The sequence below is a fragment of the Choristoneura fumiferana genome, chromosome 13 (assembly GCF_025370935.1).
Source record: "Choristoneura fumiferana chromosome 13, NRCan_CFum_1, whole genome shotgun sequence".
Classification (NCBI taxonomy): Eukaryota; Metazoa; Arthropoda; class Insecta; order Lepidoptera; family Tortricidae; genus Choristoneura; species Choristoneura fumiferana.
Genome location: NC_133484.1, coordinates 19,851,491 through 19,878,278, shown reverse-complemented (window position 1 = coordinate 19,878,278; position 26,788 = coordinate 19,851,491). Strand labels below are relative to the sequence as shown.

General features: G+C 38.7%; 1 protein-coding gene across 2 annotated transcripts in view; it reads left to right on the top strand.

The window, feature by feature from the left end:
• Moca-cyp (nuclear cyclophilin protein Moca-cyp) overlaps nucleotides 1–21,711 on the top strand; it is a 28,415-nt gene extending 6,704 nt beyond the window's left edge. Inside the window, exons 6-19 of one of the 2 annotated variants that reach the window (XM_074096664.1) lie at nucleotides 278–389; nucleotides 1,200–1,370; nucleotides 2,995–3,067; nucleotides 3,378–3,479; nucleotides 5,034–5,109; nucleotides 5,444–5,518; nucleotides 6,080–6,145; nucleotides 10,594–10,708; nucleotides 11,842–12,039; nucleotides 12,945–13,394; nucleotides 15,009–15,099; nucleotides 15,927–16,017; nucleotides 16,417–16,507; nucleotides 21,395–21,711. In XM_074096664.1, coding sequence (XP_073952765.1) covers nucleotides 278–389; nucleotides 1,200–1,370; nucleotides 2,995–3,067; nucleotides 3,378–3,479; nucleotides 5,034–5,109; nucleotides 5,444–5,518; nucleotides 6,080–6,145; nucleotides 10,594–10,708; nucleotides 11,842–12,039; nucleotides 12,945–13,394; nucleotides 15,009–15,099; nucleotides 15,927–16,017; nucleotides 16,417–16,507; nucleotides 21,395–21,461 — 1,778 coding nt within the window. In that variant the 3' untranslated portion in view covers nucleotides 21,462–21,711. Of the gene's footprint in view, nucleotides 1–277; nucleotides 390–1,199; nucleotides 1,371–2,994; nucleotides 3,068–3,377; nucleotides 3,480–5,033; nucleotides 5,110–5,443; nucleotides 5,519–6,079; nucleotides 6,146–10,593; nucleotides 10,709–11,841; nucleotides 12,049–12,944; nucleotides 13,395–15,008; nucleotides 15,100–15,926; nucleotides 16,018–16,416; nucleotides 16,508–21,394 lie in introns of both variants that reach the window. The other variant, XM_074096663.1, reaches the window with a different exon arrangement.
• The last annotated feature ends 5,077 nt before the right edge of the window (nucleotides 21,712–26,788 follow it).

Below are 26,788 nucleotides of genomic sequence, written 5' to 3'. Positions count from 1 at the left end.
AGAAGGAGAGGCAGGAGGAGGGAAAGAGAGAGATTTGCATACACAGATATCTACTGGGAAGGTAAAAAAGAACATCAAATAGTAAAAAAGGGCGGCCCTACTCAGCATAATGTTGCTGCAAGTCACAACGCTAGCTGTGAGGGGGACCCATTTAAAAACTTAACGTATTCATACATACTGCTGTGACGACAAGAACGCCAGCAGAAAGTTAAGTTCACAATTATGGTTAAAGTAGTTTCTTAACAAGGTTTTATTAAATTGAGTTCAATTGTTTCAGTCAAAAAACGCAAGGAGAAGAAAAGCGAGGAGAGCGAGGCCGAGTCCGACGAGTCGCAGAAGAAGGAGAAGAAAAAGAAGAAGAAGGACAAGAAGGAGAAGAAAAAGAAACGGTGAGAGTTAAACCTTTAATTGTTGCGATACACTTTAAATCGGGTGCAGTTGTAGAAACTGTCCTTCAAGCAAGGTGGAAACAAAATGCTTACTACAAATCACAGTAAAGAAATGAAGGTAGAAGATGAGAGTTTGAAAATTGTAGTCAGACTCATGGGTCCGTGCATAGAAACCTCGAAAGCGTAAGTTTTACTATGGACTAGCTGTTGCTGGCGTGGCGACCTTGTCTTCAAAAAAAAACCTGTCGCAATTCCCAATAATTATATCATGGTCTTCATTGACTTGGTACTGAGATTTCAAGATTTTATTCTGATCTCGTGGGAATATAAGGGATAAGAAGTAGCATATGTGTTATCCCAGGCGTCCAGCTATATAAACACCAAGTTTCATTCAAATCCATTAAATAATTTCTGTGTGAAAGAGTAACAAACATCTCCGACACACTTTAGCGTTTAAAGATGTCCTTATGCCGCCTTTAGCGGTTTTTGGGCACGAGGCAATAGACATCACGACGAACGCGAGCCTTGGTGTTTACAATACAATACAATCAAAGACTCTTTATTGTACACCAGAAATAGTAAGAGATACAGAAAACGCTCTCGCTTCATTCGAGTTTGAACCTTGTGCTGCGCAGGTTGTAAGCTCAAAGACAACTGAACTCGCCATGAGAGTGTAAACAGGAAGCTCGTTTACCATCGATCCCGCGAGCCGCGGGCCGAGATACGAGACGCGAGGCGAGGCACGAGGCGAGAGTAAATCCCGCATTACAGTTTTGTGTTAAATGGCTACAGTATAGTTCTCTTCCACAGCCATCACTCAGCATCAGAGGAGGAGGAGCCCCAGGAGCCATCGCACCCCCTCGTCCAGACCTCTAAGATCGACCCTCGTGAGATCCCCGACGTACCAACCAACAGGTTCCTCATGCGAGGCGGGAGAGACAACGAAAGGGAGCGAAACGACCCTAGGAAGGACAGAGAGAGGTAATGTGCCTGGAATTTTGTATCCGTAATCTGGGATCTTATATTGAATTGTAAAAGTCATAGATGGGTCTCTATTGTTTCCCATAAAATTTAAACTCCGATTTTAACAATCCATAACGTTATTCATCATAATTTTTGCAAGTCATATTATCTTAAGTCATAACATTAAACAGTATAAAGTGAAGTTCCGATTTTCGCAGGTCATAATTATTGTAAGTCATAAAATTGGTTAGTTTAAACATTCGATGTCCATATAGTATACCATTCCATAATATTAAAGCCAATAAACTAGTTTATAATAATTGTTGTAGTCTTTTTTCGCAGGTGATAATGATTTATAGTCACGTGATAAGTTAGTCATAAAATTTAACGTCATAATGTTAAATTCAATAAAAACACCCATAATAATTATAAGAATGGATTAAAAAAATTAAATACATAATATTTTAACGACCGAATGTATACCTAACTGTAGTTGTATGAATAATAATCAAAGTTCATAATAAACAATTTTTATAGGAACATTGAGGTTCAAAAACCATTTGTGAAGCAATATTATCCGGGCTGCTATAAAAAAAAACCTTACATCGAAGGATACAGCGGGAGCTACGCTCCGCTTCGCTCCCGCCTTAGCCTTCTAAACCTAACCTATACGAGTCGCTTCTGTGACTTTTGTGATTATAGAATTTAATATTATACGCCATTAATATTAGAGCTAATAAGCATTATACTGAACAAAAATTATTACTAGTGATGTTTATGTTTATAAATTATATGGATATCAATTTCTGACCTTCGAAATTCGGAACAAAAAATGTACGGGAAACAAAGGGATCCCGTCATAGATATCACAGGCAGTCAAATCGGGCGGCAATTTTTACAGAAATTTATACAATAGAATCCGATTATTCTTTGTAAACATCATTCTCCAAGGGATTCTATCGTAAGATTCTTAGATTGGACCCCATAGGCTGAGACTCCATTGCCCTAACTAAAAGGTTGTTAGAGCACTTGGATTATGATTCTCCCAGAAAAAATATATCGACTCATCTTTACCAGTGATCTGTCTGCCAAAAGTTTATTGACGCAAAATATCAAATGTATTAATATTGTTCTTTACAGTTTCAGTCAATTTCTGATGTAAGTTTGTCGCTCTGCGCATAATGTATTTATTCATGTTTTTTTAATATTGCTCCATAATGTAGTAATTTTTTTTCCTCGGGCTTGTGAAACTCATTTTCCCTAAAAGTGTACTTTCCAATAGGTACGGTAAACCTTCTCAAAAAGTGTATTTTCTCAGATAGAACACATTCTCAGAAGGTGCACTTCCTCAAATTATGAATAATCTTGGTGTAGTCAGTAACAAAGATATGAATACAGCCAAAGTGCAATTAATATGTATCCAAGACCTTAACGTTCAGGCAATAAAGTCTTGTAAGTATACATATTTTTGGCACTTTAAACGTATGTATATTTTTGTTACTGACTGTACTATAATAAATCTGTTAATTACCGAAAAATCTAATCCATAATCGATACCAGAGTTTACTAAGTTCCCGGGTAAATTCTTCTGTACACATTCCGGGCAAGCGAGCTTTAGTAACCTGCCCCCATTTTTTATTAGGGCGAGATATCGCGAAAGAGACCGGCATGTTTACACACGAAGCGGCAGGATTATCAAAGGACGGGGTGTTTTCGTAAGTATTATTAGAATACACTAAGATTTCCGGCAAACCAACAAATAAATGACTTATGAGTATTTCTCAAAAAGTTGTCCCGTCATGAAATTGACAAGAAATCAGTTTTGTCAAGAAATTATTAACCCTAAGGACGAGATCATAAAACATGAACTACATAAAACATCCAAAATTTCTTGACGTCAGGAAAATGTCACGAAATCTTGTAAGCAATTGAATTGTTTACATTTCACCATTGTGAGCTCTGTGGTTAGGCGCATCTAAGTGGAAGATTAGAAGTAGAACTATAGTGATGTGTTGTTTTCGGCAGCGTTACCGCACGCCGTCCCGCTCGCGCTCGCGCTCCCGCTCGGTGACGCCGCCGCACTGGCGGCAGGCGCAGCGGCGCATCATCAAACTGTCGGAGTTCGAGGTCAGTTCGCCATCATCATCTTGAAAAATGTATCATCCGGACAGCTGAGGGATGGAATGAATTTAAAAAAAGAAAAAAATGCCCACGGGCTTTCGTCCGCGACTTGTTTCCTAAGAAATCGTTTATTGCAGAAACTTAGCAATTTTCGGAGATAAAAACTAGATACACTGTTGGAATGCATAAAATCAATATCGCATAATATTCTTACACATATATTTTTTTAGCCGATTAATCGATATACCTAATCATCATTAGGAATACATTATTACGCATAACATTTAAAATCATAACATTAAAAGCATAATCGTCAAATAGACTAACATCAAACAGCATAAATACAAAAAGACATAATAATAATTCGCATCGTTACAAAAAGCATAAATGTGCTTAATACTCCTAAAAATTTTAATGTGCAAATGTCAAATAGCAATAAAAATGCTATAGCAAACGTCATAATATGTTTAGGAAGAAAATCAAGGTCGACGGAGGTCCTGACCTATTCTGCGTAGTAAGCACTTCGCGCCTGGACAACATACTAAGCTAACCTAATTTATGTTTATTAAAATGTTGAAACTGAAATTATAGTTTCTGAAAAATAGGCAAATAATTATTAGGCCAAATAATAATATGTACAATACACATTAGTGAAATATATATGAGTTCCAGCTAAAATTATTCTAAAATCGTAATATGAAAACAAAGTAGTGGCCAAAGTATTACTAAGGCGACTGTACTATTATATTATGTTAATACAAATTATGAGAAATGAATTATGCCAAATTAAAATAGTTTATTGAATCAGGCGTTACATTGCGGAGGTCCATATCAATGAACTAAAAGAATTATTATTATTATTACTATTGCTATCTTAAGGTCGTGGGTGAGCAAGGAAATTCTTTTAGTTCATTAAATTAAAATAGGTCAAAAAAAATGCGAACGAAAGGGATCCCTGAAACTATCCTATGTCCTTGTCAAGGTCTGAAGCTATCTTCATACCATCGTTTAAATTAGTTCAGCGGTTTGAGCGTGAAGAGGTACCAGACATCATTCATTAATTTTCAGTCATTTTATGTCGCCTAGATCCAGCATAAATACAACGAAGTTTACGAGCATGAGAAGTTAAAATAGTTATTTGTGTCACAAGGGAGCAAAATGGTGTATTTACGGCGAGGGCATTCATTGAATCCAGAATGTAGCGAAGGATTCTGCAATATAATATGTAGAATCCTGAGCGTAATGAGGGATTCAAGTGTTAACGCTCAAGATGAAAATAATTTTGCTCCCGAGTGGCTCATACAACTTTTCACACCAAGCATTAAGAAACTTGAAAAAAAAAAACTAGATATTATTAAAGAACAACCAGCATAGAAAATGGCATAGCTTTACAATTATCAATTTCAAAAAAATGCCATTTGCAATAAAACACTTAGAAAAGCCTTGAACAGAAAAGTTGCACTTTGCTCCCTCTCGTCAGGGAGGAAAAGTTACTTTTCTGAAGGAGAGGTGTGAAAAAAATATATATTCATGGAATTGAATGCATTTTTTTTTATTTAGCGCGTGGAGCAGGAACGAGCGGAGAGAGAACATCAGATGGCGAAGAGCAAGCCGCCCCCGCAACCCAATAAAGAACGTATGTATAAAGCTGGGGTGGCCTATTTGACCTTTCAAGCAGATGTTCGTGGGCTTAAACCCTGGCTTTATGGTGAAAAAAAAAATGTGGCGGGTAATGGCAGAGCTTCTAAGCCTTGTAAGAAGAAAAAACGTTTTTTTTTTTTCAAATTTAATCCTGATCAAAAAAAATATATTTTACCATTAAACGATAGAGAATAAAAAATAAAGAACTACTGTCTCTTGCTTTTTAGAACCAAGACTAGGAAACTATAAAACCTGCAACTCTGCAAAAAACTTAACTTAGCCAATTATTGTTTAATTATTCTACTCTGATACAGTTTTGCTATCTACAGGAGAGGATGACGAGGGCGGCACACCCGAACAGCCCTATGAAGAAAAAGAGGAGGGCGAACTGGACACTACTCAAGGTTAGGGTTTGGTGTATAATCATATCTTCACTACTCGTATCGTACCTATCTCAAATCGATACGTCAACAAAATCGACTATAGAAATTTTGTACGTAACTCAAACCGCATAATCTTGTTTGGCTTAACACCTTGTGTGGTCTAACCTAACCTACTTTGCCGGTACTACTTCGTTTTGTTTTTGCGAGATCATAAGTTCTAACCTTACCTACTTTTCTGTTAGCAATTCGTTGCTGTGTGATTTTTCTTGGGGAAATAGTTGGATGGTTTCGTTATGCGAAGTGACTCTAGTCCCAAGTACATTTTATGCGAAGTAATTATTCTGCTAAAATTCGATGTGATGCGTGTTATGCTAAGTGAATTTCGGGCAAACACAATTGTGCCAGGTGAGCGGCAGCCATATATCGTCACCGTCACTACTTAAAAAAAAATCGTACCTCAAAATAGATAATTTTTCCGAGTGAACTTTATGAACATTATGTCAAGGTTCAATTTTGTTGACATATTGATTTTAGATACGAGTTTTTTTTTCAAAGTAGTGACGACATTTGTTATTGTTTCAGAGCGTTCCCGCCATGAGAGAATTGACTACAACGCCCTGGATTTCGAAGAAGACATTGAACACGTTGGTAAGAGTCTAAACATTATGTCAAAATAAAGATTGTTATTTATTTTATTTATCTATTATTAAATTTGTTTACATGACATTACAGCGAAGCAATACGCCGTGAAACCAGAGTACGATGTATTGTTTGTTGCAGATGGTTAGGTTAGTTTGTTTTTAAATGTAACATAGTCACTGTACTTCTGTAAAAAGAGTACAGTGGAGTACTATGTTGACATTTCAATATGTATTTATTTTTATGTAATTTTCCGTGAACTAATTTTGATTATACTCATTTATTGGTAATATCATTATTACATGTATGTATGTAAATACTTTATTGTACATAAAACACAAAAATAATACAAAAAAACAATAAATTTAAAAAATCAAAAAATCCATCTGCCTTGTTAAGGCGCGCTTATAGAAGAATTTTCGGTATTTGAGGGGGTGAAGCAGACGACGCGGTGGAGGCGAATGCGGGGCGCCTCGCGCGTCTGTCACGCAGCCCGTTGACGGCCTTATTCGGTTTGTATCCGTATTCTGGTTAATGTGAATTCCGGATTTTTCCTTAAAATTATAATTACACATTTATTTGGTTTAATTAAGAAAATCTTCGTTTAATATGAATAGTCTTGGTAATAAACAAATTATTTGGGCCATTTCATAAAAAGTTGTACACACCGAAAAATCATGGGTTCAAAATCAATCTCGCTGTAAATTAATTTAAATATTTTTTACGGATGCCCTGATTTATAAATTTATACAAAACGTAATTTATATCTTTAAATAGTTATTTGGAATGGGTTAAAAAAATATTTTCCAAAGTAGGAGAGATGCAAGCGCTCCATTCCGTGACCAACTTGTCACAGTGATAAATAATAAAATAAGAGGATTACAATTTTCTAATTAATTTATAAACATTGGTGAAAGAGTAAATTACTGATTTACATTCTTAGTTGGACATCGAATGTACACATTTTTTTTCTAGAGATACTTATACTTCCATTACGTTACTCTTAGGATAAAATTAATCAAACTTTTCTCCACAAACAATTATTTAACAGGTTTATCTAATGAGATCAATTATTATGTAAATAACAAAACCCAACAGCATTTTATCAAATAATCAAAAAGTAGCTTAATTAACAAATTATATTATATTTTTGCATATAAAAATATTTCTTGTGTGGGACAGTCACGGAAAGAAATATATTGGTAACGGAATAAATTCTTAAGTCTCTTTCACAACAATGACACAAACCTTACTAAAATGTATTGTATTTAAGAACATTTTACTTGGAAAGTTTTCATAAAATTAAGCGGCGTACTAATATCAGCAAAATTATTATAATTACGTCCATAATTTTTAAAGATATATAAAATCTAAAAATCCATGGCCACGTTGATGGTGCTAGCGAAATTAATTTACTTCTTGTCAATCCACGTCCACGTCTGCGTAAATAATTATTTAGGGGTCCTAAAAACCACGTTTTACTTCATTCGTGGCTATTAAATTAAACTAGCACAAAACAATGAATACCTAATTTTTTTCAACTAAATTATTAAAACCACCATTTTGTATGCAGCTTTATACTCCTATTCCGTTACTTTTTTCGTTCCACTTTTACGAAAGTTTCAGAATGGAAGTAACGGAGCACTACTTGTGGTTGGTTTTAATTAAATATTAAATTAAATAAACTTTAAACCAAGTTCAAAGAGCGAAAACTTGATTTTTGAATACATAATTGATACTAGTGTTTTATTAATATATACAAATGATTTATTATAAGTTTACCAGAAATTTGGTTTCGGATTGTGGAATCACAAAATGTTACCGCAGCGAACGTAGTACAACGATGAGTCCTTGTCGGATATTGGCCAACGGAATAAGGCGGTTATTTAATTTTTATAGCTTAGTATAGCCAGATTGAATAATATGCCAACAAATAGTGGAAATAATATTTACAGTTTATTCCCAAATAGCGGTTTCGGAATGGAGAATTCCACAAAGTTCAATTTACGTCTCAGAATAATTTTATTAATTTAAAATACTTGTAATGGTTTTAAATGGAAAATGTTTAAAGAATATCATTAAATATATATCAAACTATGAATAGTTGCCCATCGTTGATTTTTAGGAATGCCATTTTCGAAAAACTGCCTTAGTTTTGTAGAGCAATCGACGTGGGACAGGGAAATTTAGTACTTTTTTTAACAAATTTTTTTTTTTATAAAATTTTCTATTATACTAAATAATTTATGTTAAATAACTTGGCTGAATGCAAGATATTACCTTTGCCTGCAAAAAAATGAGAAAATCTAAACTTAGATCGAAACTGTTGCATATACTATCAGAAATGTCAGTGAAACTGTCAAAAGGATCAAGCAGGGCTACTACGAAACTCGAAACTAGAAGTTCGTGTCGTGCGGTCCCTCTGACACTTATACTATTTAATACGAGAGCGAGAGGGACGGTACGATACGAACTTCGAGTTTCGAGTTTCGTAGTAGTTTCGCCGCATGTTCGCCGTGAGTAGTATAGGTTATACAACGTGCCTACAATTTGTATGGCAGTCGCGGTAGAATCTGGACGAAGCCGTCCGCGTCCGTGAGCAGCCGAGGCCCGCGCCAACCAGTTTTCACTACGTACAGCGCCTTAACTAAAAAGAAGCAAATACTAAAAGAAGAAAACAAGTCTAGTGGGCTAGAAATTTGTTAAGTAGCTAACTTAAAGTTCAACAGTCGGGACCCATTAGGTAAGAATTTTTGAGCGTCACGATTTAAATGGCTCCCGACTGTTGAACTTTAAGTTAGCTACTTAACAAAGTTCTAGTCCACTAGACTTGTTTTCTTATTTTTAGTATTTTTTTAAGGCAGTCGGGTTTTTTGATTTTTTAAATTTATTGTTTTATTACACACTTTTTTAATAGTTCTGTGAAAATGGTGGATTAGAACTATTATAACCTATTTAAAATGGGCTAATTATTAGCTTTCATTTGATACCCCACTCGATAGGTTTGATTAAAAAACATTTGTCGAAAACTTACAATTTAGATTTTTCAAGAATTTCATGTACCCAGTGTCACTCGCATCATCAAGACGAATCCAATGACGTATCATTTATCAAAATCGGTTCAGCCGTTGTTTAGTTACGAGAGAACATAGGCATAGACACATACATACATACGCGTCAAACACATAACCCTCCTTCTTCGCAGTCGGGTAAAAAAAAAACAACAAAACAAAAAAGAGTAACTGTGTTAAAAATAAAGTTGTGTTAAATACTTGTGATGTATACATGTCATTTAATAATATTGTAAATCTGTTTTAAAAAAATATATATACCTCGTTGAGTTTCTTGCCGGATTCTTCTCAGCAGAGGTTTTTCCGAACCGGTGGTAGATTTTTTTTGACATTCATAAGTGCTTGTTGTAGCCTGAATTGAATAAAGATATTTTGACTTTGACTTTGACTTTTGACTTTGACTTTGAGTACAAAGGCGAACTTATCCCTAAAAGGGATCTTTTCAAGCTAATCTAACTAAACAGGGAAGGAAAACTTAAAGATATCATTGTCGTCATTGTGTTTAACATATTATTATTCAAAAGATAACTAATTTAATAACTTTTAGTAAGTAGTATTCTTTGGCTAAAATTGAAGGAATTCGTCAAAAGTGTTCGTATAATCGGGTACATTAAGTTTTCTGGAATTTTCCATATTATATTTTTTATCGATAGAAGACTTATATTGTAGCTATCTCCGTAGATAGTCATTTTTTTCACGTGTCGTTTTTTTGTAAAAAATTAATTGAAACTTTATTTCGGCAAACCACACCAATAGTTTTTTGCCGTGTTTGATTAAAAAAAAAGAGGTCGCGTCAGCGGTCAAATGTCGCCGTACAACGACACATACGTACACACAGACCTACACGCACGTACGTACGTACGGCGACATTTGACAACTGACAGCTGTCAACCCGATCTCTTGTGAGAGTGAGCTATATTATAAATCTACCCACTATCTATAAAAAATATAATATGGACCATCCTAGAAAATTTAAGGTACCCAATTATTTTATCATCATCATCATCATCATCATCATGTCAGCCGAAAGACGTCCACTGCTGGACATAGGCCTCCCCCAAGGCTCTCCACTCAACCGGTCTTGTGCTTTCCGCATCCACCGCGATCCCGCGATCTTAACCAGGTCGTCGCTCCATCTTGTTGGAGGCCTACCGACAGCTCGTCTCCCGGTCCGCGGACGCCATTCGAGAACCTTTTGACCCCATCGGCCATCAGTCCTGCGAGCAATGTGCCCCGCCCATTGCCACTTCAGTTTTGCAATTCTTCGAGCTATGTCGGTAACCTTAGTTCTATTATTTTATCACAGGACATTAACTTATTTCATAATTTGATTATTTTCGTATATTTATTTTCCATTGAGTCTACTTTACGCGTGTTGTTTGTTAGAAGTGGAGGCGTCGCGCCGCGCGCCGCGCCGCTCGCCGCGCGCCGAGCGGCCGCCCGGCTCGCGCGCCGCCATGCTCGCCATGGCGCTCGGCGTCAACCCGAAACACGACCAAAGGTAATGCCGCATACAGACTCACGCCGAGAACCCCCGAGAACACCCGAGAAGCGTGAATGTGATCGCTTTCTCGCCGTCTCGTTCTCGCGCTCGCCTGTTCTCCGATCGGTGTTGGTATTTTCAAAGGGTTTCTCGGGCGAGACACGAGAACGGTATTACATTCTTGTTCGGTCTCAGTGCGACCGTGGACTTAATTGTCGACGTTGTCGTGTTTACAAGTGTAATTCAGTGCTATAAAATGTGGAGTAACGCATTAGAATTAAAGTTCATAGAACGTTTTCATTCAGAGCCTATTTTATGGGATGCAAGCCGCTGCACTGTCGTCCATTCCGGATAACGATCGAGAATGCGAATGAGAAGGTCGCATGAGTGTAGATGCCTTCTCGGTTCTCGCGCAATTTCTCGGCAAGACTTCTCGCCGAGACTTCTCGCGTGAGTCTGTAGGCGCTATAATGGGCGTTTTTTCATTAGCCGGTGCATGGTGCATTTCAATCTTTAGGTATTTAGAGAATATGACATTTTCAGTCAAAGTCATAATTAATTTCGTTAATTTTAATACAAGAGACAATTTGACATTTTAGGTATTATGAGCTCATGGTAATTTGAAAATTAGGGGTATTAGTGAATAAGGTATTACGAAATTTAGTGGTTTTAAGCCTAAAGCATATTCTGCCAGTTCTGGCTGGAAACCCACTAATACCATTTGCATTAATATCTGCCACAGCAAAGTGCAAAAATATCTGATACGTCCTACTTGCCCTAGCGTCCTGCGGCCCACCATACAACAAAATATGACATCGAAATTTAAAACTTAATGTCTCATAGATAAAGTTGAATTTATTTTTTTGTAAATTTGAATGATACAGAGAAAATGACACTTTATTCCTTTTTCAAAAGATATAAGTTCTATTGCTAACAATATGTACTAGTATTATCACTTTGAACCCCAGAAGGCTAGAAATCGATTCGTATCAGATATTATGTACTTTGTTATTATTATGCAATTGGACCCAGATTATTTTCCATAATATTACTTTTCGTCCGACCATTATGATTACGACTTGGCGATTTAGATGAAAAGAAAATTTTACCTCTCTATGTTACTTTTATGGTGACACTAAACGACCCGACAGAGAGGAGCCCCCGCACCCGCACCGTCCCCGGCGGCGCGAGGGCCTGGCGTCGGCCGTGTACGCGGCCCCCAAGCTGTGCTCCGCCGTGGCCCCCGCGGAGGGCGCGGCGCCGCACTCCGCCGACACGGCCGAGTATGACCCCTTCACGCTGCTGCGGAGCACCTTCAGGGGGAATAAGGAGAAGGAGCGGGAGCCTAGGTTAGTGCTGTTAGTGATCACTTTTGTACCTTGTCATTTTGACGTCATGTTTGGAAAGCCGTACGAGATTGTGTAACGTCGCGGGTGAGCAAAGAAATTCTTTATAGTTCATTGATTTGACGACCGGATGGCTAAGTTGTTAGAGAACCTGACTACCAAGCTTAAGGTCCCGGGTTCGAATCCCGGCCGGGGCAGATATTTGTATGAATAATACGAATGTTTGTTCTCGGGTCTTGGATGTTTAATATGTATTTAAGTATGTATTTATCTATATAAGTATGTTTATCCGTTGCCTAGTGTCCATAGTACAAGCTTTGCTTAGTTTGGGACTAGGTCAATTGGTGTCAAGTGTCCCATGATATTTATTTATTTATTATTGATATGGACCTCCGCAAAGTAACGCCTGATTCAAAAAATCTGTTTGTACTTAGACCAGCTGCTAATTAGACCATCTGTGCTTTGGAACAGTTTATACTTAGACCAGGTGCTTTTTAGACCAGTTGCTACTTACACCAGCTGCTTTTTAGACCAGTTGCTACTTAGACCATCTGCTTTTTTAGACGAGATGATACTAACCCACAAGTATAGGTAGAGTCATTCACGATGGCGCGTGCCGTGGTTCTTATTACAATGTCATTAATGTCTAATGTTGACAAAGTCACGCGTCTTCGTGGATGGCACTAGGTATATGGCGCTACTTTTGCATGTGACTTCACATTCAAGTATGTCTTTCACTGTATAATGTTGAATTTCAAACCTATATAACTCTGTTATATGTAAAGGCAGCTTAAAAATGTTTTTCTGTTCGACAACTTGCATTGTCAAGTTTTAATTTATAAAATAAATAAACAAATAGTCAAATACCGTGTTATCATTTGATTGATTTATATTTCATTTCTCAATAGAAAAGGAGACAAAACTGAATCTCGGCGCGAAAGAGACCACGAAAAAGAAAAGGACAGGGAAAATGAGAGGGGAAAAGAAAGGGAAGAAAAACGGGACAAGCACAGAACCGAGAGAGAAGATCGCGATCGCAAAGACAAAGAAATAATCGATAGACGCTCTCGCTCCAAAGAGAGAGAGAAAACTAGGAACAGAGAGACCAAGTCGACCGAAAGAGACCGAAGCGGCAGGAAGGATAGGAGCGAGAGGGATGACAGGAGAAGGGACCGCAGCGTGTCTCGTGATAAAAGCGAGCGGAAGGAGAGGAAACGTGACAGGAGTAGTTCTAGAGGCAGAGATAAAAGTGAGAGAAGAGAGGATAAGAGGAGGGACACTGAACGAAGCAAGACCAAGGAGGATGACAGAAGTGAGCGGAGAAAGAAGCGATCTAGATCGAAATCTTCAAGAGATAGGTAAGGTTTTGTTTCATCGAGTATATTATGTAGTTATTTATTTAATCGTATGGCATACATTTAAAATAGGCTTATAAACATATCTATCGCCATCTTTGCCTATTTGTATATCGCCTTAATGTTTGTCACTCGTTTAGCACCACCCAGGGGACACGTGCAGGGTTGTGGTGGGTTTCTCCTGCGGGCGCGAGTAACAATCGTCCCCCAATTATGTACTGATGTAGTGCTTATTATGTACTGATGTAGTGCTTAACGGTTTACCTTCGTATTTTATGGGAAAAGTACGTATTTATCGTGCTTCTCAATGATGGCTAATGGTAGAGCCACACACATCGCGATAAAAATTATTGCGATAAAACTTCGTCTTCGGCATACGGCATTGTGCATGGCCACATTGCAAACAAAGAAATATCGATAGTTTATGTGCGCCTTTGATGTGCGCTAGTTTACCGACAGTGGGGCGAAGTGTCTGCGGCTTCGCCCGGAGTGCCGAATTATTCGCGAATATTTGGCAACACACATCGCGATGAAGCGAATGTTCGCGTTATCGCGATGTGTGTGGCCCCAGCATAAAAGACAAGCGAAATATCGATAAATGGCGTTATCGTGAGGGTTTTTGACGTTACGGTCTTGCTTGCTATTGGCTAAAAACAATAACTAAATGAGCCAATTGTAATCAAGACCGTAACGTCAAAAAAAACCTAACGCCATCTAGCGATGTTTCGCCTGTCTTTTAGCCCTCCCCGCAACGCCGTACATCTTTAATTTTGACATTTAACAAAGTTCTATATAAAAAAGTTTATAATAAACTCTAAATAATATGGGTCTTGGATGTTTAATATGTATTTAAGTATGTATTTATCTATATAAGTATGTTTATCCGTTGCCTAGTATCCATAGTACAAGCTTTGCTTAGTTTGGGACTAGGTCAATTGGTGTCAAGTGTCCCATGATATTTATTTATATTTATTTAATAAAGTTCTATTATTAATGGAAGAAACTCAAATTTTTAGGAATCTTCACGGTAATTTTGCGAAATACCCGAAATTTCAATTCAATTATTGTTAATTACGCTTAATGGTTTTACGCGTGCGAAGCCGTGGGTAAGGAAAGATTTATTTTGGTTCCGTCAGTACCACCTTACAGTAAACGAAAAGACACCAAAAAGGGCCTCCACTCAGCATGTGCTGCTACACAGCATGTGCGTCAACATTGCGTCAAACTAGTCCTACTAATATTATATATGCGAAAGTTTGTGTGTGTGTATGTTTGTTACTTCTTCGGCTGGACGTAAAATTTGGTACGTAGATAGCTGGACATCTGGAATAACACGTAGGCTACTTTTAATCCCGATGTTCTTACGGGATAGGGATAAAATCTTGAAATAACAACCGCTGGGCTTATAGTCATAAAATTTTGGACAGTTGTTCTTAACACAACCTCAGTGAATACCACAATATAAATTTTGGGAATTCCCAGGGGAATTTTATCGACGCCGCGGGTAAACTAGTATTCAATAATTTTACGTAGAGAGTGGGTGTCTTTATTGAATTTCTATCACTTTGTACGAAAATCTATTGTTGATTCTAAACTTCTGAATGGTTTATTTCGTAGAAGCAAATCTCCGGTAGCGAGGGAGCGCAGGCGTTCCGGCTCCGATGTCCGCGACCGCAGCAAGGACGGCTCGCCGGACGACAAGAAAAAGGTATAAATAACTCAAAGTCAAAATATCTTTAAGCTGTAACAAGCACTTATAAATGTCAAAAATAATCTACCACCAGTTGGCAAAAACCGAAATGTTGAGAAGAATCCGGCAAGAAACTCAACGAGGTATACAGGGTGTAACATTTAGGTCGGTCAGTATGGGAAAGTCTGAAACAATAAGACATACGAAGATCTGGTGGAACGTAATAGTTTATTTGAAAACACCAGTTAATTAAGTTGATGATACCAAAAAACAACACGTACTTAATATAATTTTAATTTTTACAGCGCAAAGTGAGTATTAATGCGCCCGCTCGCTCACTTATGATGTGAAACTAACATAAACAGTGGACTATGTATCAATAATAATTCATCATCATCATCATGTCAGCCGAAAGACGTCCACTGCTGGACATAGGCCTCCCCCAAGGTTCTCCACTCAGACCGGTCTTGTGCTTTCCGCATCCACCGCGTTCCCGCGATCTTAACCAGGTCGTCGCTCCACCTTGTTGGAGGCCTACCGACAGCTCGTCTCCCGGTCCGCGGACGCCATTCGAGAACCTTTTGACCCCATCGGCCAATAATAATTGTTCCACTTTATTTAGAAAATGAAACACTCGTCTCAAAAGTCAAAATCGATAACAGGATAGCCAAGTAGAAAGAAATTGACTATGAAGCTAGAGCTCCCGGATTTGATCCCGGCCGGAGCCGGAGCAGATATTTGTATCAATAATACGAATGTTTGTTCTCGGGTCTTTGATGTTTAATATGTAATTAAGTATATATTTATTGAGAACCCCTGAGCTATTTAGTATTTAATTTTGACAGGAAGAAGAGAGGAACGAGGCCCGCAAAGAGTTGATGGAAATTGTCCGTCTCATTAAATCCAGGCAGAAGGACAGGGAGAGCAAAGCGGCTGGTAAGTAGGGCAACTTCACTAACTTCAGTAATTTATGATAAATGTTATCTATACTATACTATCTATACTAATATTATAAAAAGGAAAGATTTGATTGTTTGTTTGATTGCATTGAATAGGCTCCGTAACTACTGGACCTCCCATACAAAGAACGTGTTTTTTTTTTGCTGTTTTCTGCTAATGTACTGTCCCGTCCAGTCCTGTAATGTACGGTACTCTTCGTGCGCGAGTCCGACTCGCACTTGGCCAGTTTTTTTTTAAATTTTGCCCGTGCAAACTACGGGCTGCCGGCACGGAGACCTTTTTACCCGACTGTCCAAAGGAGGGTTATTTTGAATATTGTACCCGTGCGCAGCCGGGGCGGGGCGCTATTTATTTATAATTATGAATATGTGGCAGAAGCGAAGAAGCGTCGTTCGTCGGACAGCCCCGAGGAGGAGCGCCGGCCCGAGCGGCGCCGGCGCAGCCGCGACCGCAGCCCTAGCCCCAGGTAACCCTAAACACCTAACACATCGGTTAAATGCTCATTCTGGTGTCAGTTCAGTCCAATCATTCTGGTCAGAATGAGGATAGAATTAACGTGTAATGTAACCCTCTCAAACTGATGGACTGATGGTCCAGACCAGGGATGTTATCGAACTCCGTATCCGTAACCGTAACCGAATCCGATATAAAAAATACGGATAGTTTCGGACAGGGGCGGAGTCAAAATGCGACATGTTGTGACAGTTTTGTTTTTGCCCGGCCGAGCCGACAGAACAGCCGCGCGCGTCTTCTTCATCTATTGTTTATTATTTATATTGCTAAGTCGTTATTATAACAATTAAAGTCAAGTCATATTATTACACTTCCTTAAAAATCCAATATCTGTAACCGAACTATCGGATAATCCGCAATAATTTAATATCCGTAACCGAAACCGGTATCACAGTATAATATATAAGCTAAAGCAGTATGGAAGCTAGGCATATTTGTTGAGATAAATATCTACGCTCCAATGGAGCTTTAGGGTTGGCCACTTATTTTTTAAAATTTAAAAAAAAAAAGTTTAGTTAGCGCTGTATCTCAGCTTATAAGGCATTTTATTACAAGCTTTTATTTAACTTGCAATTGTATGTATTGTATGTATATTTGTATATTCTGGTCAAATCTTGCAAGTTAAATTTGACTCGCTTCCCGATGCATCACCTACCTACCTACCTATCCCCAAAACAACTAAACGTTTTAAAAGAAAAAATATTTTATTTAGTAATAGTAAATCATTCTTACCTTTCAACATCAGCGGGGAGTTTAAAACATGAAAGCCTCGGTTTTAAAGGATCCGTGTTCAAGCAGCTATACACTGCACAATATTTCCTAGGCATAGTTTTTAATATCGCGGATTGTCTGGGGCGCACGCAATGAGGGCTATCGCATATGAATTCGCCACTAGAGGCGCTAGTGTAGCGTGAGGTCTCCGAAATGTCAAATCTCAAAGTTTTTGGGTGATCTAACGCGGTTTATTAATAATTAGAATAATTTTGTGAATATTTTGCAATAATCTAAAATTAATTATGGCAAATATGCGTTCCGGGGCAAGGATGTCTGTGGTTTTGAGACAGTTTTGTCTTTCGGAAACCTTTGTCCTCCCTTTTTTCCGAACAAAACGGGGACTATGCAACACTGTGGCATGCTCGATATTTTAATGATACGGTTTTAAGGTGTATTAAATATGATTTTAATCTGACTTATTTTTCACGCCCGTAATAACAGACTTTGAAAGCCATACTTAAAAACCTCACGCAACAGTACGCCATCTAGTGAGACAAAAAACGATAGCCCTCATTGAAACAGCGCAACGCGGCCATACTCGTCTCGACGCGTCACTCGCGACTGCCGTACCACGAGACCCCCTTCGGGGCCGTGTAGAGCGCGCGTCTGTGTGAGTGTGTTCGTTTCGATCGATTTGTTCGTAGCTTCCCTACTGCTTTAGCATATATATATACTGTGCCGGTATTATGTTTGACATATGTATATCCATAACATCCCTGGACCAAACTGATGAACATTAAACGTTTCCAGTAATATTCGTCATTCCGATGTTAATGACAGAAAACCAGAATGTTGAAGTGAACTGCCCCTAGTATGAGCGTGGAACCGAAGTCTATATGTCGGCGGCCGATCGTAAAATCCGCCAGATCACGAAATTCCTAGGCATATCGTGAAATGCGCCATTTCATGAATTGGCTAAAGGACATCCGCCATATCGTTCATAACTTACCGTTTAGCGATTTGCTAGTGACGTTTAGGCAGATCATGAAATTCCTAGGCATATCATGAAGCGCCGCCATTTCATGATTTGGCCAGTTAGGCAGATCATGAAATTCCTAGGCATATCATGAACGCCGCCATATCGGTTTCTGGCACTTCGCCGCCGCTGTCACGGCACGCTCGCTTCGCTCGCTCGGCTCGTGCGTCGTGATCACAATTAATACTAACCACTCTCGCTCCGCTCGTCGCACCTAATTTTTTCTATATAAATAAATAACAACTAGTGAATACCTTATTCACCAACAAAATCTAACCTCTAAAATACGGGCAGACGTCCCATGGTTTTTTCACATTGTGCACAGAATCCGTTTGGTTCACATAAAAAAGAACGGAGCTGATGTTCAAAAGCTTCTTTTGCACTTCTATTTTGAATTCAATCACTTTTCCGGTTTAAAGATCATTTTGTTGCGACGCCGTCATTTTTCACGCGCTAAACAAACACGGGCGGTCAGCTGGTCACGGCCGCCATTGCATACGCAGCGCCACCAGTGGCCAAATAAGAAACTATTTTACGATGTGCCCGGTATAGAGCTAGGAATATCCGACGAATGCGTTGCTCTAATCGATCTGCCGTATTATTTCTCAGGCACATCGTGATATGCCTGGCCAACGTTTTAGGCATATCATGAAATGGCGGCGTTCACGATATGCCTAGGAATTTCGTGATCTGGCGGATTTACGATCGCCGCCGACATATATTCTCGCTCGCTTTAGTTACAATCTAACAATCTACAGGTTATTGCTATTGTATAAATCGCCCGCGCGTTTGACAAGAGCTGAGTGCCTCGTACCACGAAACTCAGTGCGCGCGGTGATAACCGACGCCTGTCATACAATTCGCGATAGTTAAGCGACAGACGCTATTCCGCGAAGTTATCATAATACTTATCAACTCTCGGCGAAAAGACTAATTTGTACAGTAACCTGCATTAATACCTGCCACAGCCGAAGGTGCCAAAATATCTGACACGTCCTACCAGTCTTAAGCCGAGTTGGACTTGCAAGAATAATCTAACAAGTTGCATTACATTACGAGGCCGTAAAGAACGAGTTTGTAGTGGTCAATCAAGCGCCGCTATGTACAATACAATACAATAACTCTTTATTGCACACTAACACAGTAAGCAGTACAGAAAACACAGGTATATACATAGAGATTTTCTAAGGTAAGCAATAGGCGGCCTTATCGCTTCAGAGCGATCTCTTCCGGACAACCTTTACAATGGACAAAAGTAAGGAATAAATTTTAGCAGGTGATGCAATTTACAGTAGATTAGAGCAATATCAAGAATACATAAAACTAACACATACAATACACATACACAACAAATGTAAACAGATCGATAGGAAGATAGATACCATAACAACATATAAAAAAGCTAATTACTGACTTAAAGGCAATAGGTCTATCGGTAGGGAGTTCCATAACCGGGCGGCCTGGACAGTGAAAGAATAAACATAGAATTTAGAGTGAAAGAGGGACAATAAAGAGAAAGTTCTGAGAGCAAAGAACAGAAGTAACATAGCTAAATCGCTCTTAGAGGTAGCAAGGAGTTGCAGGGTTAAAGAGAATGCCGTAGAGAAGATGGAGAATATGAGAGTTTCGGCGGAGGCGGATTGGGAGCCACTATGTAATGCAACTTGCACGATTTTTCTTGCAAGTCTAAAGCTTTAGAAAGTTTTGTCGCTTTATATCAGATATTTATGCACGCTATGTATAACAGCTGAAAAACAGCGTTGCGGCTTGCCGTAACATTATGCTGAGTGGGGTCCACTTTATACTATTCCATGTTATTTTTTTTTCTCCATCTAATGTATTTTTATGTGTATCGAATATGTGTAAATAAATGTTTCCCTCTCTCTCTCTCTCTCTCTCTCTCTATGTTGTGTCAGATATCATTGCTGGTGTCTACTATCCATGAAAACAGTCAACGGAGGTGAACCCCATTCTTCAGCCGTCCGCGCCATAAAGATGCGATGCGCTCGCGAATGATCGGAATACTGACAGAGTGGAGTCGCTTTCCACGCCAGAGGCCTTACTGTCTAACACACACTTGGAATCCCAATCGTTTTCACCGCTTCGTTCTGTCACACGGTATAAGGCGACGGTAGAAAGTGATGGTGGATGCGGTGGCAAACGTCAGCGCGTTAGACAACACGGCCTCTGAGCGGTCTAATGCGTGACGTTTCTAGTCGCGATATCGCAATCAAATGACAGTTTTTGCATACTAAAACTGTCATCTGATTGTAATATGGCGGATGACACTTGGCCAAGTTTTGCATACTAAAACTGTCATTTGATTGTAATATGGCGGATGACACTTGGCCAAGTTTTTGCATACTAAAACTGTCATTTGATTGTAATATGGCGGATGACACTTGGCCAAATCATGAAACGGTGCTTTTTCACGATAGTAAAACTTAGGGGCTGTTTCACCACCCATTGATTAATTTTATTTGACGGATTAAATGTGATGCCGTCTCCGTCTCCATCCATCCCAGCCTATATATGTCCCACTGCTGGGCGCAGGCCTCCTCTCAGAACAAGAGGGCTTGGGCCATTGTTCCCACGCGGGCCCAGTGCGGATTGGGAACTTCGCACGCACCATTGAATTGCTTCGCAGGTTTGTGCAGGTTTCCTCACGATGTTTTCCTTCACCGACAAGCTCGTGGTAAATTTCAAATGTAATTCCGCACATGCATTTCGAAAACTCAGAGCGACCCTCAGCCTGAGAGGCGATAGGTCAAACCACTAGGCCACCACGGCTTCTCCGTCTATTCTAACAAAATAAACAGAGACGGCATCACATTTATCCGTCAGATAAATTTAATCAATGGATGGTGGAACGGGGGGTTAGTCTAAAGTAAGGCCAACGAAAAGAGACAAACTCTGGCATGAGAAAGAAAAGGAGCGAGATACAAGTTTTTGACGTATCAGATAAGGATGAAATAGGTATATCTCGTTTCATTGGATTTACTTTATTCACCGATAGAATAGCGAGTTTCGCTTAATTATTACAAACTGTATGACTGATGATGATTATGACTTGCTTATATTTGTACGCAGGCGCCGCGAGCGCTCGCCGCGCCGTCGCACGCGCAGCCCGCGCCGCCGCCGCTCCTCCGAACGATAACTCACCATAGGCCTGCCTAGTTGATACTATGACTATATTATATTATGTTTTCCTTATCATTCTAGGTATACGCATCAGTTCACAGTAATGTTTTAAACTTTCGCAAATCTTGTGTATATTACAGCAACAAGTTCTTTTTTTATCTCGACGTGTTGGCAGTGGTCGACACTCCATAAAATATAATACAAAATGATTTCATCATGGTTATCTTTGATACTATATACGAATACAATATGGAAAAAGCATATTATTCTGTAGTTTTTAATTTCCAGTGGTTGTTTGTTTTTACATTATTGTAATAAATTAAACAGTTTAAAGTACAGTCAACCAATTTGAGTTCTAGGCCACTACTGAACCTTGCCATATAGTAAATAATTTTGGTTTGTCTATAGCAATGTTTATTAGATGACGTTAAATGTCACAATGACAAGGTTCTGTGATGGCCTAAAATTCAAATTAGTTGATTGTACCTCAATTATTTAATAAAAATTGGGCTGGTTATTAATATTTTACATCTCCTGATCACCGATTAAAAATCAGCGGGTATCTTGTTCCCCGTACATGAGAATCTTACGTAACCAACACTGGAGGCCAAATAATTTCCGCGACGCACTACATTGATTGCCACAGAAAATAAGACTATACAGTAACAAAAACAATTCCACGTATAATACTATTCAATGAAAAAATCAATCGTGTAAACAAATGTGGCTACTGACATTGACACTTGACTGACGACTGGCTGACTGACTGACTGACGTTAGCTCTAGTGATGTGAATGCTCTTTACATACTTCAATCAGCAGTAAATAATATTTTGAATTTATTCATATTTCATTATTTATTTAGTATTATTTTGTATGTTTACAGCTATGATAAAATAGTAGCGAAATGAAAATACAAGTTTATTTATACCGCCTTATTTTTTTTTAATAAATAACTTCTGTCCAATGGGCAAAGAGTCAGAATGGCGGGTGTAAGGTGACCCGGGGCTATTGTAGCTGGGGGGATATTGTATCTGAACCGTCTGATGGCGTCCTTACGACGCCATTTTCTTCTCGCCATTTACGTTGTGTTCGTCAGAAGACTATCTTCACACAACACACATAAACATGGCGAGCATGGCGTCGTATGGACGCCATTAGACGGCTCAGATACAATATCCCCCAGCTACAATAGCCCCGGGTTACCATTATAAATATAAAAAATAAGCTATACAAAAAATCGGCTAGACGACAGATGAATTGGTATGTAGATAGCTGAACATCTGGAATATACACATAGGCTACTTTTATCCGCGTTATTCCCACGAGATAGGGATAAAATCTCGAAATAACAACCGCTGGAGTCATGAAATTTGGCATGCTTGTTTTTAATAATGTCAATATTACGAATAAGTTAATAGGTATGCTTATGAATACGCTCTACAACCTGAACCAATAAATTCTCAATTTGCAGAGCCAGCCATAATTATCGGTAGGTAAGGTTGGTTCAGTCAAATAATTAATTGTAGGTACAGCACTAAATTTCCAGAGACTAGACCGACCAATAGACGCAACTTCGGTGAGGAAAAAAATATCATGTCAATTTGACAAAATATAACGGATTTTCGTCTTCCAATTAATTATATAAAATAAACATATTTACACGATTATTTAATGATAAAGTGATTGTTAAAACAGTGGCGAGTTCATTGAGATGTGAATATGATCGGATTGGCGTTCAAATGAGTAAGTAACTACGGAGTAATCGTGAAAAATTGCTTTATTTACATGATTGATTTTTTCCATTGAATAGTACCGTAAGTAGGTGGCAATGGGTTCAGGCTCAGCATAAGCTGCGAGCAAAAGACACTTGCAGCGCTGATTTTCAGCCTGCGCCCGTTTTACCTTACACTCTACTCTACGGATAATAATTCTTATTAGTTTTCTCACTGCTAGTTGTATCTAATTTTCCGGAAACTAAATTAGCTGTAAAAGTGACCAATTATATTAACGAACACTTTGACGTGCGAAATATATGGCCCCTCCCAGTGCTGAGGCCGTAATGCCTAACGTTTCTGACGCCCGATCGCAATCAAATGACAGTTTTCGTATGCGAAATCTGTCATTTGATTGCGATTTTAGAACTGCAGTGTTAATTCTATAACTCAGTGGTTCCCAATAAGTGCCCCGCAAGAGCTAAAAGCGATCGATGTAAATTTCTTTTGATTTTTTTATTATACCATTTTGTCGGCATAGTTTAGGTACATACATATATATTCGTGCAAAATTACAGCTTTCTAGCATTGATAGTACCTGAGCAAAGCCGCGGACAGACAGACAGACACACATGGCGAAACTATAAGGGTTTTGGCTACGGAACCCTAATAAAAAGAGCTCTGCTTTGCATACATTTTGTATAGCATCTGGAGCTTTTCTTATATTTTTGTTGAATTGGTCTGTTAGATCAATTTCTTAAAATCGTTATTTATTATTTTCACAGTAGCAGAAAACCCAAGCGAGAAAAAGCATTAGGAAATAACGATTCTAGTAAATTGATCTAACAAGCCCGTTTTGATTTGTTACGGTAAACACGAGAACAGCCTGTATAATTCTAAATACAGTCAACAGCACATCATGGTATCCAAAACCGACCAATTTTCTTCCGATTTAATCTCCAAACAATAGAGTTTATTATCCATTGGGGAAAATTGACAGTTTGTGGTAACTTGATGTGCTACTTTGTACACATTCCATTTCGACCGCGAGCTTACTAGGGGGCGCTAAGGTAATGGTTGCACACGAGCGCTATATGGGCTAGAGACGCCTGTCGGGCAAGTAAAGGTAAACGCCAGAATTTCATATTAAATGTGCTTCGATATAATACCAATACATGACATGATGCATGCAAATGCGTCGAAATATTTATAAAGGTAAAAGTAATGACGGCCTATAGACCGTAACAAACACAACTAATTGTACCTATTGTCGTTCAACCTACATATCATATCCGTACCAAGTTTCAACTGTTGAAGAGTTCCGTCCTGTGCGGAGACAATCCTGGTCGTAACACCAGAATTTCACTACCTGATTATTGTATTGGCACCGGACTTGTAAGTATATATACTTGCTAAATTTCAGCTCAATTGGATACCAGGAAGTCGGGACAGGGAACCTGTTAATTATACTTTTATTTTGACGTGTCATGAATTTGATATAGATTTAGTGAGCATATTTTGGTCTAATTATTTATGTAGATATACCTGTGTCCTATTTCACAAAGCTACAACTCACAAGCGGTAGTCACTTTTAAATGCATACTAGTAAACAAAGACTACCGCTTGTAACTTGTAGCTTCGTGAAATAGGGCATTGGTAACCAACTAAACAATATTTTATGACTAGAACCTGCACATGTCTACACAATGGTGTTTTTCTCTTTAAAAAGTAAATAAAATGAATTGATAAATGATTTTGGTTGTTTTTCTTGTCGTAAATCTATGTAACAAACTTCCTATTGTTTACTATATGTTGCCCGCATCGTCTGAATACCTAAGGAACTGCACTTTGTGAGGATAAATAGTCGGGTATTCCTCATCTGGCATAATCTTGTTTGCCCGAAACTCACTTAGAATACAGGTATTTGTTGAAATAAATAATCACGTAAACTTTTTGCAGAATAATTACTTCGCATATAATGTTCTTGGTGGCATTTTGCATAACGAAATCATCGCACAATTTTCCCAGAAAAATCCCACGCTAACAGCAATCTATGATTTGTTTTTGGTCTTTTGTATTTTTTATTTCAACTCCAAATTTGTTACTTTTACGGGTATCCCGTGAAAACCATATCGAAAATACAAACTGAGACATGGATGCACAGAAAAACCAGAAAAAGAGACCAGCGCTGGGAATCGAACCCAAGTCATCAGCAATCCGTGCTGCGCTGGGTGCTATAACCCCTACACCACCGCTGGACAGGAGTCTAGACACAAACTTCTCCTATGCACACATATCTCAGGTTGCTTTTTTCTACTACGCTACTTAAAGCAGCAGCACTAGCGACATCTACTCGTATATTTCGCTCTCATCGAGACACGTCACATTCTTTCGGAACTAACCGCTCACCCAGACAAGAGATGTCGCTACTAAGCAATCAAATTATGACTCCCAGCGCTGGTCTCTTTTTCTGGTTTTTCTGTGCATTCATGTTTCAGTTTGTATTTTCGATAAGAAAAGAACTGCCTACGACCCACACAAAACTTTAACCTGACTCACCACGCGTTTTTAGTTAGGCCAAGCAAAATTATGCGATATGAGTTTCGTACAAACGATAGTAGGTATGCGAAATGTGATTACCTATGCCAAAAAATTTAGAACATAAAAGTTACTAAATCCTCTCGACCGATGTAGCCAAAAATCAGTTCAACTAAAGCGAAACTATTATAGATTCTGTTAAAACGGAACCCTAATAAATAAATATGCTAGTTCAGAATTCAGACTTCATGGCAAGAGTTGAATTAAAAACATAACTAAGAGACCCCCACTGTTCGGAGCCCCCCACTAACGCTGGCATGACGACGACGCTCGAAAGACACTAGGGATGGGTTTCTAACTTCATGTTCTTTATTCCGCTTTATATCCCCTCGTTTCCTTACAAATTGATTCAATATTGTAAAGGAAACATTGTTATCTCTATTCTAATAGTAAAACGCGCTTATTTCAAACTCACAACATTTATTGACATAAAAAACACAGTAGGTACATCACAACAAAGACAGTAAAATCATAAATAGAAGAGAGAAAAATTAGAGACGTTGTGCTGTAGTGTGATGCCAACAGGACTCACCTCAGCATGTGCCGTAGCCCTGTAACCAGTTACCAGAGCTGCAGCGCTGGTTTGAACCCTTAGTGTAAGTTTTCGGTTACAAAATACGTCTCGATCGCGTTCGCGTTAAAATCTCAATTTGAACATCGCTAACGTTCCGCTAGAGGCGCTGTTCGTGTTTCCATACAAATTGAGATTTTAACGCGAACGCGATCGAGACTTATTTTGTAACCGAAAACTTACACTAAGGGCACAGCTGAACCCCGGTGAGTGTGCACCCACGTAACCGAACGCGTATTTCCTGTCCCTGACTTAATATCACTGGAATTTTGCGCTATTGAATCACAGTTCGCGGAAAACAATCACTACATTAGAACTTATTTTAAAACAACCTACCTACTACGCACCTTAGGTAGTAAGTACGTCCATGACATATGATATGAGGAAGTAAATGTCAAAATCCCGCTGTCATTTTTACGCTGGGTGAGTGCACAAGTGGCACAAGTAATGAGTAAATGAG